At 44.4% G+C, this 15,396-nt stretch overlaps 1 protein-coding gene across 1 annotated transcript in view; it reads left to right on the forward strand.

The window, feature by feature from the left end:
- The window catches only part of ARHGEF12 (Rho guanine nucleotide exchange factor 12), a 441,882-nt gene that overhangs the window by 341,936 nt on the left and 84,550 nt on the right, over positions 1 to 15,396 (forward strand). The window contains exon 26 of the mRNA XM_073602566.1: positions 8,285 to 8,431. Within this exon, the coding sequence (XP_073458667.1) occupies positions 8,285 to 8,431 (147 nt within the window). The remainder of the gene's footprint in view (positions 1 to 8,284; positions 8,432 to 15,396) is intronic.

Consider the following 15,396-nt stretch of genomic DNA (forward strand, 5'->3'; position numbering starts at 1 on the left):
TTTTCTGAAAGCACATGACCAGTAGAATACAAATAAGGTGCTACTGATTTTTAGGGCACAATGATATTTACGCAAATGTTTATCAAAACAATATTTTCTTTAAAAATACACTAAAATCAATATTGGCAGATAAAAACAGTACATTTTACAAAATTCCTACTAAATATAAAAGCTTAACCACTTCAGCCCCGGAACGATTTGCCTCCCTAAAGACCAGAGCATTTTTTGCGATAGGGCACTGCATCACTTTAACTGACAATTGCGCGGTCGTGCGACGCTGTACCCAAACAAAATTTATGTCCTTTTTTTTTCCACAAATAGATCTTTCTTCTGGTGGTATTTGATCACCTCTACGGTTTTTATTTTTTGCGCTATAAAAAAAAAAGACCAACCATTTTGATAAAAAACAAAAAAAAAAAAAAAACATTTTTTTTTACTTCTGTTATAATACATATCCCCCTAAATATAAAAAAACAAATTTTTTCATCAGTTTAGGATGATATATATTCTTCTACATATTTTTGGTAAAAAAAAAAAATCGCAGTAGGCGTATATTGATTGGTTTGCGCAAAAGTTATCGCATCTACAAACTATGGGATAGATTTAGGGACTTTTATTTATTTTTTTGTTTTTACTGGTAATGGTGGCGATCTGCGTTCTTTTGCAAGACTGCGACATTGCAGCAGACAAATCTGACCCCAAATGACACTTTTTTGGGGACCGATAAAAATGCACTGATGAATGTAAAAATTACACTGGCAGGAAAGGGGCTAAAACTAGGGGGCAATCAAGGGGTTACGTGTGTTCCCTCAGTGTGTTCTAACTAGGGGGGATGGGCTTACTAAAACATGATAGATATCACTGGGAACAGTAGATTCAGTTCACACAGGAGAGCTGACCTGACCTGCCACAGTATATCTGCGTGAGCAGGTTGGCAAGTGGTTAACTTGTATTGAGTTAATAAATAACACATATTTGTAATTTTTAAATTACGCCTTTTTGCAAAATGGTGAAAACTGAATGTATGTGAAATGGTAAATAAACACATTTCTGTAAAAATCTGAGGGTTTTCATTGTTCCCTTACAGCTTTCAGAGTTTGATCCCCAAATCATATATTTTCTGAAAGCATAGGACTAGTAGAATAAAGAAGGGGCTACTGATTTTTAAGGCCCCACGATATTTGCGCGAATGTTTACCAAAGCAATATTTTCGCTTACAATGCACTAAAATCATTATTAGCAAATACAAACACCGCAAATTTTACAAAATTCCTCCAACATTCCCACTAAATATAAAAGCTTTACTTGTATTGTGATAATAAATAACAAATATTTGTACATTTTAAATTGCGCCTTTTTGAGAAATAGTGAAAATTGGACGTATGCAAAAATGTCTTTAAAAATCTGGAGGTTATCTTTTTCACTTACAGCTTTCAGAATTTGTAAAATACCCCCCATACATTTTCTGAAAGCACATGGTCAGTAGAATAAAAAGAATGGATTCATACATGGCAAAATGTACAAAATTCCTCCTAAATTCCTAGTATAAAAGTCAAAACTGTATTGAGTTAATAAATAACAAATATTTGTACATTTTAAATTGCACCTTTTTGTGAAATGGTGAACACAAAACTGTAAATAAAAACAATTTACTCAAAAAATCTGGAGGTTACCATTTTTCACTTACAGCTTTCAGAATTTGAAAAGACCCCCTCAAACTAGAAATTTTCTGAAAGCATATGACCTGTAGGATAAAAAAAAGTGGTACAGATTATTTGGACCCCGCAATAATTGCACAAGTGTTCATCATATCGCTATTTTCACTAAAAATACACTAAAATCATTAATAGTGCACATAAACGCAACACAACTTAAAAAATTCCTGCTAAAATACTACTAAAGCATTGTTCACATGTGGCATACTAAAGTGTACATGGGGGGCCATGTTTACTCGCACGGGGATGCACAGGTGTTCATTTATGTCCATTGGGATGCAATGGCTGCACAGGCATAGCTGCTGTTCCCAAGATGATATCCATGTGGTCAGTGGACAGCAGACAGTGTAAGCTCAGGGACATGCATGTGGACCTACATGGATGTAAAATTGGGAGCAATGGCTCTGTTTGTGCAGTTGCTACATCAATGGGACTGCTTGCACAGAGCTGCACGGAACACCTGTGCATCCCTGTAAACGTACGCAGTGTATGCCTTGTGTGAACAAGGCCTTAGGCCTCTTTCACACAAGCAGACCGATCGGGTCTGCATGTCCGTTTTTCAGGCGGTCCCATTTGGACCACCCATTCATTGCTCTCTATGGAGAGGCTGATGTAAATGGACATGTCCGTTCCATTTCCATTTCCATCCGACCGCCCCATAGGGGCTGTGTCTGTGTCCGCTCTGCATCAGTGGAGAGGACGCGGACCTGTCATCCACCCGCTCAGCAGGGATCAGCAGACGGATCCCCTGCTGAGCAGGCGGATCTGCTTGACAGTCTGCTCCATGTGAAAGGGGTCTTACCAGGAGTGGCTGGTCCATTAGGGGCGTCATCCCCCTGCAGGGCACTGGACTTTTTCTTTTTTAGGCCACATGATTAGAGCCTGAGGCTCTAATTGGCTTGAAAAAGTTTGGGCTCGGGGTGCAGAGCATTGCACCCCGAACTTACCCACTTGTGACAATAGCAAATTAATATTCGCTATTGTCCTGGCCATCAGGACGGATCAGGTTGGCTGGGAGGAGAAGCTGAGAAAGCCGTGCGGGGGGGGGGGTTATTTGCCACCCCCCAAAAAAAGTTTAGCACCAACCGAAACTGGGTCTTGCTATATTTTGGGCGTTTTTTTTGTTTCATTTTTTTTTTTTTTTTACAGTTACTTTTTTCTTCTTTTTTATTTATTTATTTATTTTTGGCTGGGTCTTTGGTGAAATATCAGAGGTCTACAGACCTCCAAATCTCTTTTTTTGAGACAGAGAAAGGAACTGAAGATAGTCCCCTTCTCTGTAGCACTTTACTTGAATGAATGGAATCTCTATAAAGATTCCTTATTCATTCTTAAAGTTACAGCCTGAAACATAGTAACACTCACGGTTTACTATGTATCAGCTGTCAGTGGACATAGGAGCAATCGCTGCCTATGTCCACTGTACTATGGGGGGGGCTTGGTAAACACATGTTTACCAAGCTCCCCCAAGCCACAACTTCACTCCCTTCACCCCCACCACTCTCAGCACGCCGAAGCTCAGTGCAGGCAGAAGCTGCAGGCGACGGGAGGGGAAGGAGGGATGCCGCCAGAGCAACAATAGATTGGGGGTGCGGGGGCAGTAAGGGGGGGTGAACTGACTGGCGCGGGGGGCACATCTGGATCCCCCCAAGCCCCATGCAGCACCTGAAGCCGGCAGGAGTGGAAGAGGTGGGATGTCAGCTTATGATTGTAACTGCAGGGGCTTGGGTTTGCGGGGGTCCGATCGGGTGGGGGGGGAATCAGTGCTGGGGCGGAAGAAGGGGGGTGAAGGGGATAGGAAAGGAGAGTGGGGGGAGTAGTTTTAGGTGGAAGGGAGCGGCGGCATGGGTGGAGTGGGCGGGCAGTCACATTTGAGGTTAATGACTCTGATGAGCGGGTTGATCAGAGTTATGGAACAATTCTGCTATAAGTTTATGGTCATTGAAGTGACCATGAGCTTAAAGGAGAGCAGGGCCGCCATCAGGGGGGTACAGCCGTTACAACTGTAAGGGGCCAGAGGGGCCCGCCCGGGCAAGAAGACGGCAGGATGGGAGGAGGGGATCCGTGCTGTGCAGTACAGAAACAATCTCACAGTTTCTACTGTTCTGGTGTCATTGACTTGGGCATCAAGCACTTTACTGCCACCTCTGGCTACTATGTGCATGTGCACCCCTCGTGTGACAGTGATCTGCCTGTACTATGCTTCTCGCAACATGTCAGCTTTCTGAGAACATGCTGGGGCCAGGTAGGAAGCTACAGTATCTCACAAAAGTGAGTACACCCCTCACATTTTTGTAAATATTTTATTCTATCTTTTCATGTGACAACACTGAAGAAATTACACTTTGCTACAATGTAAAGTAGTGAGTGTACAGCTTGTATAACAGTGTACATTTGCTGTTCCCTCAAAATAACTCAACACACAGCCATTAATGTCTAAACTGCTGGCAACAAAAGTGAGTACACCTCTAAGTGTAAATGGCCAAATTGGGCCGGAAGTGTCAATATTTTGTGTGGCCACCATTATTTTCCAGCACTGCCTTAACCCTCTTGAGCATGGAGTTCACCAGAGCCTCACAAGATGCCACTGGAGTCCTCTTCCACTCCTCCATGACGACATCACGGAGCTGCTGGATGTTAGAGACCTTGCGCTCCTCCACCTTCCATTTGAGGATGCCCCACAGATGCTCAATAGGGTTTAGGTCTGGAGACATGCTTGGCCAGTCCATCACCTTTACCCTCAGCTTCTTTAGCAAGGCAGTGGAGGTGTGTTTGCGGTCGTTATCATGTTGGAATACTGCCCTGCGGCCCAGTCTCTGAAGGGAGGGGATCGTGCTCTGCTTAAGTATGTTACAGTACATGTTGGCATTCATGGTTCCCTAAATGAACTGTAGCTCCCCAGTGCCGGCAGCACTCATGCAGCCCCAGACCATGACACTCCCACTACCATGCTTGACTGTAGGCAAGACACACTTGTCTTTGTACTCCTCACCTGGTTGCCGCCCCACACGCTTGACACCATCTGATCCAAATAAGTTTATCTTGGTCTCATCAGACCACAGGTCTTTCTTGTGCATCATCTTTGGAAGAGGCTTCCTTCTGGGACGACAGCTATGCAGACCAATTTGATGCAGTGTGCGGCGTATGGTATGAGCACTGACAGGCTGACTGTCCACTCCTTCAAACTCTGAAGCAATGCTGGCAGCACCCATACGTATTTCCCAAAGACAACCTCTGGATATGACGCTGAGCACATGCACTGAACTTCTTTGGTCGACCATGCCGAAGCCTGTTCTGAGTGGAACCTGTCCTGTTAAACCACTGTATGGTCTTGGCCACCGTGCTGCAGCTCAGTTTCAGGGTCTTGACAATCTTCTTATAGCCTAGGCCATCTTTATGTACAGCAACAATTCATTTTTTCAGATCCTCAGAGAGTTCTTTGCCATGAGGTGCCTTGTTGAACTTTCAGTGACCAGTATGAGAGAGCGATGAGAGCGATAGCACCAAATGTAACACACCTGCTCCCCGGGAGGGGGGAGGGGGCTGTTTGTGTACAGGGAGGGGCCAGAGGCTTGTATGTGTACAGATTTTGTATGTGGTGGCTGCCAAATAAAACAGGTGGGGAGGGGGGCGCTGACATATATACAGGTGTGTGTGTGTTTGTGGGGGGGGGCCCTGACACATATACAGGTGGGGGGCCCTGACATATATACAGGTGGGGGGGCCCTGACATATATACAGGTGGGGGGGCTCTGACATATATACAGGTTGGGGGGCTCTGACATATATACAGGTGTGTGTGGGGGGGGGCTGACATATATACAGGTGTGTGGGGGGGGCTGACATATATACAGGTGTGTGGGGGGGGGGCTGACATATATACAGGTGTGTGTGGGGGGGCTGACATATATACAGGTGTGTGTGGGGGGGCTGACATATATACAGGTGTGTGTGTGGGGGGGCTGACATATATACAGGTGTGTGTGGGGGGGCTGACATATATACAGGTGTGTGTGGTGGGGCTGACATATATACAGGTGTGTGTGGGGGGGGCTGACATATATACAGGTGTGTGTGTGTGGGAGGCACTGACATATGTATGTTGGTGGTCAGGCTCGGGGGGGCGGGGGCAGGCCTAAAACTGTAAGGGGCCCAAAAATTTCTGATGGCTGCCCTGTAGGACAGTGAAAAATGAGGTCCGTATGAACCTGACCACCTGCAGGCACTTCTGTAGGTCATGGCAATAAAAGGGTTAAAGAGTTTGTTAACCCAAAAAAAAATGGATCCTGTTCATTTAAAGCAGTGCATAGGATGCATTAAGGTGAAAAAACACGAATCTTTACAACCCCTTTTAAACCAGAGTGTGAACTTTCAGCCCATATCCATTATATAACTATAGCTTGAATATGTTTTGGTAAATACCTGGAAAAAAAAATACAATTCTGCCTGTGTCCAAATATATATGGACCTAACTGTAAATCAAGGAGTCACCAGAAGTCATGCTTCTCAGGAGGAGGTGGATCTCACCCTGTCTTGGGCAGAACTCGCCAGAAGTTTCCACATGCCGTCCACAATCCAGGTTTGGAAAATTGGCAGGCATATTTTTGCAGCCGTCAACTTACTCCAGGGGAGTGGACTCTTCACACTTCCTCAGGTGTTTGAGGAAACCTTTCTATCGTGGGGGGCCCCATATCATCTTGCATATCATCAATGCAGAGCTGGACAGGTTCATCTACAGGACCAGGGATCCTCAAGCGTTTGCGGTGATTGCTTTGGTGAAACCGTGGGGCCAGTGCTTCCTCATTTATGCCTTTCCGCTGTTACAGCTTTCACCTCTGTGTTTCACAGGATTCAGGTGATTCTGATCATAACTAAATAAATTGGGATACGGAGAACCCAAAACCTGTATTAGGTTTTGGGAGGGACACGTGATTATGAACTCCCTTGGTGCACAGGAACTAATATAAATTGATTTGTTTCTGCTGTAAAGTGCTACATCAGGGCTCAAAATTTCAAGTCCTGAGCTACTAGCCAGGCTTTAAGGGTTACTTGCCATCAGTTGCCCCACCCAACCCCCACCATGCCCCACCCCTAAACAGGCCCTCATAAATTATCTCATGAAATGACACTTAAATGTTTTATGCAAAATTAAGTTACAAAAATAAATATTAACAACTATATCAGTGCCCATCAGTGCAGCCTGACCTGTGCCCTTCGATGCAGCCTGACCTGTGCCCTTCGATGCAGCCTGACCTGTGCCCTTCGATGCAGCCTGACCTGTGCCCTTCGATGCAGCCTGACCTGTGCCCTTCGATGCAGCCTGACCTGTGCCCTTCGATGCAGCCTGACCTGTGCCCTTCGATGCAGCCTGACCTGTGCCCTTCGATGCAGCCTGACCTGTGCTCATCGATGCAGCATGACCTGTGCCCATCAATGCAACATAACCTGTGCCCATCAATGCAGCCTGACCTGTGCCTCCTGGCCCGAAGCCTTTGATAGGGGTCATGCGTCCCGGCATTGGACCGATGTCCTGTCTATCACAGGCGTCGGGCCAGGAGGCGGGACTGTGTGGCAGTGGGCGCTGGGAACAACGGGCAAATGACAGCTGTTACAGCAGGCAATCCTCGCTCTCTAATGATCCGGCCGGCTCGCTTCTTCCTCTCCTCTCTTTTACCCTGGCTGGGAGAACGGCTCCCATTCAATCCTGCCCCCCCCCCCGAGCAGCCCCACACTCGCTGTCAATCATCTTCCACTCGCAAAATCCGAGTAGGCAAGTGGAAAATTTGAGGGCTGTGCTACATAATATATCAAAGCTATTTTAATAGTGAAATAAATAGAAAGGGATGTTATTTTTCTATAATTAAAGAATTGGTTAAAAATGTAAGGATAATCCGCATACAGCCAATTTCAGAGAGCTTTATTCAAAACATCAGCATATGACAGCAGTTATACCCAAGGTTCATTGATGCATTTTACACAGAGGATCTTACTTAGGAGTATGCTTTCAGATTTTTTTTTCTTTTAATAGTGTTTTGCTGTGGTCTGATAAAGCTTAGGTCTTCAGAATGCACCAACAAGGGTGTGATTAAGTTTTAAGTTTCAACATGGAGTAACAGTGATCCAATTTATTATTAAAGATTTAAGCCAGCCATAGATTGATCGAAACTCATTTTAGCCGGGACCAGATGAATTTCGATCCATCTATGGGCAGGATGTTTGTACAGAAGTCAAATCACTCGATCGACTTCTGTAATCACTCGATCGACTTCAGCTTGTTAGAAAATTTACACTCAAGCAGTGCCACTGACTATAGGCGGCGGTGCTGATGGAGTGGGAAGCCTTACAGCTATTAGAACAATAGCTCTGCAGGAAGGATTCTTCCATCCACCTTTGAGTGTGTGTATGGAGAATCAATTCATTTTCTTTCATTCAAACCACTGGTTGAACGAAAGAAAATAATCATGTATGGGCCTGCCTTAGGTGCCAGTGTCCATTTTGAACATGCTTGATGGTGTTCCATAAGAAGGTTTAAAAGTACAAATAATATTTCTTTCCTTTTCACCTTACAGAACTGTTCTATACAGAGACAGCACATGTGCGGACACTAAATGTCCTTAACCAGGTCTTCCACCAGCGAGTAAAACGTGAAAACCTATTAACACCTGCTGAAACGAGAAGTGTGTTTTCCAACCTAGAGGAGATCCTACAACTTCATGGTGAGTTCTGTAGAACTTGATATTTGATGCTGAGATCCATGAATATGTATAATTCGAACTTCACTAAACACAGATTAAGGACATTTATAGTAGTTAATGTTTTTAGACAGTGCATCTAAACCACTATATGTGCAAAAAAAAAAAGTATATGAACCCCTTGGAATTAAGTGGTTTTCTGCAGTCATTGGCCATAAAATGTGATCTGGTCCTCATCTAAGTCACAACAAACACTATGGGGTTGATTTACTAAAAGCAAATATACTCTGCACTGCAGTGGTGACCTGTGCATTGTGGGCGCTGCCCCCCCCGACACCTACGCCGCCCTCCCTATTCATGTGCCCGGCCCCTTTCAGGACACCGGACACATGAAATACTATGGCGGGGCTGTGTGTATTTTGAAGCACGTGATTAGAGCCAGAGGCTCTAATAGGCTTCAAAATTGAGTGGGCTCGGGGCGCAGAGTACTGCGCCCCGATCCCACCCTGTTGTGTGACATAGCAAATTAATTTTCGCTATTTTCACATTAACGTTCCTCCCTGCCAATCAGGAGGCAGGTCAGTGAGACCTGTCTCCCAATTGGCCAAAGCATTAGGCGATCCTATTGGATGCCTAACGCTTTGGCGGAAGAGGAGACACAGCTGAGGAAGCCGAGTGGACACAGGAGTCGCCGCTTCCTGCCACTGCAGAAGAAGAGGAGGCGAGTCCTCTCCAGGAGAGGAGCCTCGCCACACGAGCAGTAAATGCAGCCGGACTGGCCGCGCGGGCGGGGGATGGGGGGGGTTGGTTAAAGTGACAGCCGGGGGACGCGCCTGGCTGCATATGATGGGCACAGTGGCTGTATTTGCTGGACACACTGGCTGCACATGATGGGCACAGTGGCTTTATTTGGTGGGCACAGTGGCTGTATATGCTGGGCACAGTGGCTGGATTTGATAGGCATAGTGAGGCTGCAATTGATGTTTTTTTAAAAGTATTTTTTCAGAATTTTTCAATTTGTTTGCACCCCCCCTTTGAGCACCAGCCGCCACTGCTGCACTGTGAACTTGCTCCAGAGCTTAGTAAATGAGTTAAAGCTTCACTTTGCAAAGAATACCCAACCACATGCAAGGAAAATTAAAAAAAAAAACATTTTTACTTGCACATGATTGGATGATAGAAATCAGCAGAGCTTCCCCTCAGATCTAGAGCAGATGCGCTTGCAGTGCACAGTCTATTTGCCTTTAGTAAATCAACCTTAATGTTCTTAACCTAACACACAAACAATTCTAAATTCTCATGTCTTTATTGTACCCATCCATTTAACTTTCACTGTGCTGGAGGAAAAAGTAAGTGAGCCCCTGAAGTTAATAGCTGGTACAGCTTCCTTTGGCAGCAATGACTTTAAGCAAGCACTTTCTGTAGCTCTGGATTAGGCTTGCACATCGTTCTTTATTTTTTTTTACCATTCCTCTTCACAAAAATGCACAAGCTCAGAAACTTTTTAAGATGTCTGGTGTGAACGGCTCTCTTGAGGTCTTTCCACAGCACCTCTATAGAGTTAATGTCTGGGCTCTGACTAAGCCACTCCAGAAGGTACATTTTCCATTTCTGAAGCCGGTCTGTGGTGGATTTACTTTGATGCTTAGGGTCATTGTCCTACTGCATCACACAAATTCTAAGCTTCAGCTGGCAGACAGCCACTCTAAAATCCTTTAGGGGGTTTTGGTAAACTTGGGTATTCATTTTCCCCTCAATGATGGCAAGTTGTCTAGGCCCTGAGGCAGCGAAGCAAGCCCAAATCATGATATTCCCTCCACATACTTGACCATTGGGATGATGTTTTGATGTTGGTAAGCTGTGCCCTTTTTGTGCCATACATAATGCTGAATATTCTTTTTAAACAATTCAACTTTTACTCCATCAGTCCACAAAACATTTTCCCAGTAGAGTTGCAGTTTGCCAGGGTGTTCTTGGCAAACTTCAGGAACACAGCAATGTGTTTTTTGGAGAGTAGTATCTTCCTCCATGGTGCTCTGCCGTGGACACCCAGCCTGCTGAAAGACTTGCGTATGGTAGACTCATGAATGATTTTTGGCAGTTTCAGTGATGGTTTCAAGCCTTTTGCTGTTACTCGTGGGTTCTTCTTTACCTAATTGAGGATTCTGGTTGTGCCTTGGGAGTCATCTTGGCTAGGCGCCCACTTCGAGGAAGAGTAGTCACAGTATTAAATTGTCTCTATTTATAGACAATTAGTCTAAAGCTGGATACACACTATACAACTTTTGTTTGATTTCCTTTAGATTTACTTTCAATTTGTATGCAATCAGACAGGCCCTTGCACTACATAGTTGAAAGGGTTGACCCTATATGGTTTTGGTAAATCTAAGGCTGGGTTCACATATGAGCTCCATGCGGCACACAGCAGGCATCCGGTGTGTCCTGGTTCACCGTTTCAGGTCCAATTTCAGCACAAATTTTTGGCTGAATTCGGACCTGAAACAGACCAAAAGACGCACAGCGTTTTTGTGCAAATCGCACCGGATCCGCTGCGGAGATATGTGAACCGGCTCCATAGAGAGCGGGTCAAAATCTCCCGCTATTGCGAACTGGATCCAGGGAATCCGCATCCAATTCGCAATGGTGTGAACCCAGCCTAAAGGAAAAAAATTCTAAAGAAAATTGTATAGTGTATATCCAGCTTTACTGTTGACTGATGGATGCATAAACACTTTGGGATTGCTTTGTATCCATTTTCAGGCTTATGCAAATCAACTACTCTTGATTGTATGTCTTCAGCTCTCCTTTTTGTAAAACATGGCTCACATCAGCTGATGCCTCTTTTGAACAGCAATCCGAAAATGTTTGAGTGTCTTTTTATCAACATAGTTCTAAACCACACCTCCAAACTCATTTAACCACTTCAATACCGCACGCCGTCATATGACGTCCTTGACTTTGTGCGGGGTATCTGATTGATGCCTTCAGCTACAGGCATCATTCAGATATCATTATTTGCAGGTGGTGATTCTGTGCACGATAAGAACGATCATATCGGCAGTTCTACTGCTTTATCGTTCTTATAGGCGACAGGAGGGGACCTCCCGCCGCCATCCGGTGCTTCTCCGGGCTCTCCTGTGCCATCGGGGGCCTGGAGAAAGAATCGGACGCCGCCGGATGACGACCATAGAGATTTCAGGTGACCAGATGGTCACCAGTCATCTCTATGACAGTCGGAGGCCCGGGCGTGACGTTATGACGTCACGCCTGGACCCTGCATGTAAACAAAGCCGTGGTCACGGCTGTCAGCATGAGATCGGTGATTTTTTTTCCAATCTCTTGCTTTACAGCCTCGAGAGATGTGGTGTCTTATTGACCCCGCATCTCTCCATAAAGAGGACCTGTCACAATAGAGTCCTATAACAAGGGATGTTTACATTCCTTGTAATAGGAATAAAAGTGATCAAAAAAAATTAAATGTAAAAACAATCAAGTAATATAATAAAAAAAAAAAATTAAAATGCCCCTGTCCCCCGGTAGCTCGCACTCAGAAGAACACACACGTAAGTCCCACCCATATATGTAATCGCTGTTCAAACCACACGTGAGATATCGCCGAGTGTGTTAGAGCGAGAGCAACAATTCTAGCACTAGACCTCCTCTGTAACTCTAAACTGGTAACCTGTAAACATTTTTAAAGCGTCACCTATGGATAGACCGATTTGGAGCCATTCCATGAGTGTGCGCAATTTTAAAGCGTGACATGTTGAGTATCTATTTACTGGGCGTAACATTATCTTTCACATTATAGAAAAAAAGTGGGCTAACTTTACTGTTTTGTTATTTTTTAATTCATGAAACTGTTTTTTTTTTCCAAAAAAAGGCGGTTGAAAAATGATTGCGCAAATACCGTGCGAGGTAAAAAGTTGCAATGACCGCCATTTTATTCCCTAGGGTGTCTGCTAAAAAAACATATATAATGTTTGGGGGTTCTGAGTAATTTTCTAGCAAAAAAAATTATGATTTTTACATGTAGGAGAGGAGTGCCAGACTAGGCCCGGTATTGAAGTGTTTAATTAATCAGGCTTCAGGTGTGCAAACTACTCACTGCAATTAGCTTGTGTTGAAGTAATTTAGTCTATGGATTCACTTACTTTTTCCTCTGGCACTAAATGTTTAATGGGTGTGTTCACTAAAGACATGAGAAATTAGAATGGTTTGTGTGTTATGAGCTTTAACACATTGCGTTGGCTTATTGTATGCGACTTAAATGAGGATCAGATCAAATTTTATGGCAAATTCCTGCAGAAAGCTAGTCAGCTCCAAGGGATTCACATACTTTTTCTTGCCAGTATATATATATATAGTGTATGTGAAGTCTTATGCTACTACCTTCAGGTGATTGGACACTGGCAAAAGCTTTGCTGTCAACTTCCGAAGTGCACCCCCCGAAAGTGCACCCCACCCACTCCTTGGGACTTCAGTTTTTTCGCTAGTGTCCTAGGCGATGGACTTCTTCTCCTATGGCATTTTGTAGACCTTGTTTTTCTTTACTACTTCGCCTGACACTTTTATTGGGACCCAACTGCTTATTGCCTCAGGGCTCATTAGCAGTTTCTGGATCGGTTACCCTCGATGTACATCCCAGGAACCATATCCAGATCCCGCAGCAAAGAGGCTGGTCTGTAATGTTTCCTTCAGCACTGGGTCTTGCATTCAGTGCTCACCTTGTAATTAGTACTAATGTAGTTGGGCGCAGGGTGCTATATAGAGACAGGGCAGTGGTCCATTCTTATGACACTCTGATCATGAAGACCCCTTTGGGGCTATCCCTGGTGTGATGTGTGAAGTTTGGTCCCCCTCAGGAACATACAGCATAGATAAGGTAAGACAGGGTTTCTTTGTATATGTAACTGGGAGCTGTAGTTCTATGTGGGATGTTATTAACTTTAACCAGTTCCGGACCGCCCACTGTATCTATACACATCATTACTTTGACGTCGTTTACCATTGTTATGGCAGCTTGCTGCCATAACCCCGGTATTTTTTTTTATACAGTGGGCGATCCTCTTTCACATAAAAGTGTTCCTGGAGGTGGATTCGCCATGGGATCCCTTTTATAGGCAGCGGGATGTAAGTCCCCCCCGCCGTTTCCCTCTTCTTGCAATAAAGAGGACCTGTCATGCTTATTTCTATCACAAAGGATGTTTACATTCATTGTAATTGGAATAAAAGTGATCAGAATTTCTTTTTTAAAGGGACAGTGTAAAATAAAAAGGAAAAAAAATTGCGCCCGTCCCTTTGAGTTTGCGTGCAGAAGAAAATGCATATGCAAGTCACGCCCACTTATGTAAACTGTGTTTAAACCACACATGTGAGGTATCGCCGAGATAGAGCAATAACTCTACCACTAGACCTACTCTAACTCTAAACGGGTAACTTTTAAAACTTTTTTTCTTATACATCACGGGACACAGAGCTATAGTAGTTACTATGTGGGTTATAGGCTACCTTCAGATGATGGACACTGGCACACCCTAAGACGAAAGGTGCACTCCCTATATAACCCCTCCCACTACTGGGAGTACCTCAGTTTTTTCGCCAGTGTCTAAGGTATTGGTCATGAGTAAAGATGTGCTGTGCTGAGCTCCACTGGAGCAATCCTTGCTGGGGCTAGCCATGCTGACCGGATCCATTCAAAGTGTCTCTTCTGGCCAGATTGAATGGTACCCGGGCCTCTTATCTGAAGAAACTAGGTTTTTGCCTGTGAATGCTTCTCTTTTTAGAGAGCTGGACCCTGGGATCCAGTACTTTTTGGTAGTAAGGCCATAAAGTTTTACTGGCAGGGCGCTATTGCAGGTCCAGGATAGTTTGTTTCCTCTAGGATCCCCTGCTCCTGAAGGTTTAACAGAACCCACCGTGAAGGGTGAAGATTGGGTCTGTTGGTTTACCACAGAAAACCCTGCGGCGGGAAAGGTAAGTGGAGTTTTTTTTAAATTTTCTTATGAATGTCTCCTTTAACATAAAATGTTGTCATGCCTATGTGTCACCACTGGGGGCTGTATTGAGCACTCACCGCCTCCTGCTGGAAGCAGCGCTGTGTCAGCCGAAATGCTTCCTCCTCCTCCAGCCGAACAGCAGATCCTCTGGTAAGCTTGAGGGGGGTTTTCTCCCCGCTTATCGCCCCCCTATGCTGATAGTCTCCCCCTCGTGGGGAAGAAGCGCTCAGATTTCTTTTAAAAAAAAAAAAAAGACAGGAAGCGCGATCAGCTCGGTGGCTTGTAAACCCTGCCTGCTCCATGCTTCTCTCAGTAGGTCTGAGAGGACCTGTAATAAGTATATATGAACTGCTGCGCTTAGGACAGAAGATAAGGTGTGCAGCCCCCCTAAAGAAGCTTCCCTAAGGAGACTCCACAGAGTGTTTGGAATATATAATGGGGTATGGCGCTACCTTTAGGATAAATGGGATGGTATAATGGGAGGGAGGTTTTATTGTATAGTCCCTTGCTGTCCTGACAGAGGCTAGACTAGAAGCACTTATAACCTGTGTCCCTAGTGGTAATCCAAATTACCACCAGCCCTAATATGTGCCAAAGAGTTCTGATGTGCAAAAGTGCAATTTTCAGTGAATAAATGAAGCAGTTCCAAAGATCATAAATCATACATGTGACCATACAAAAAAGGGGGGTTATGTACTGAACCCCTATTTAGTAATAAATCTTCACCAACAGGCCACCACTAATAGTAATGACTTATTAGCAAAGACATACGGTGCCTTGAGGCACATACATAAATTAACTATTAATAACAGTGATCAAAATCCTTAGTGTACTAAATCATTGATATTCGGCAAATCCTTATATCACATAAACCTCCAGTGTGCACCTGTACTCAATTAATGCAAATGTGTCCAAAGCAGTTAATAATTAATAATCATAGTCCGTATAGTAATAAAAGTCTTCAAAGCAAATGTTCAAAATTATTTCCAG

Source organism: Aquarana catesbeiana, linkage group LG10 (assembly GCF_042186555.1).
Source record: "Aquarana catesbeiana isolate 2022-GZ linkage group LG10, ASM4218655v1, whole genome shotgun sequence".
Classification (NCBI taxonomy): Eukaryota; Metazoa; Chordata; class Amphibia; order Anura; family Ranidae; genus Aquarana; species Aquarana catesbeiana.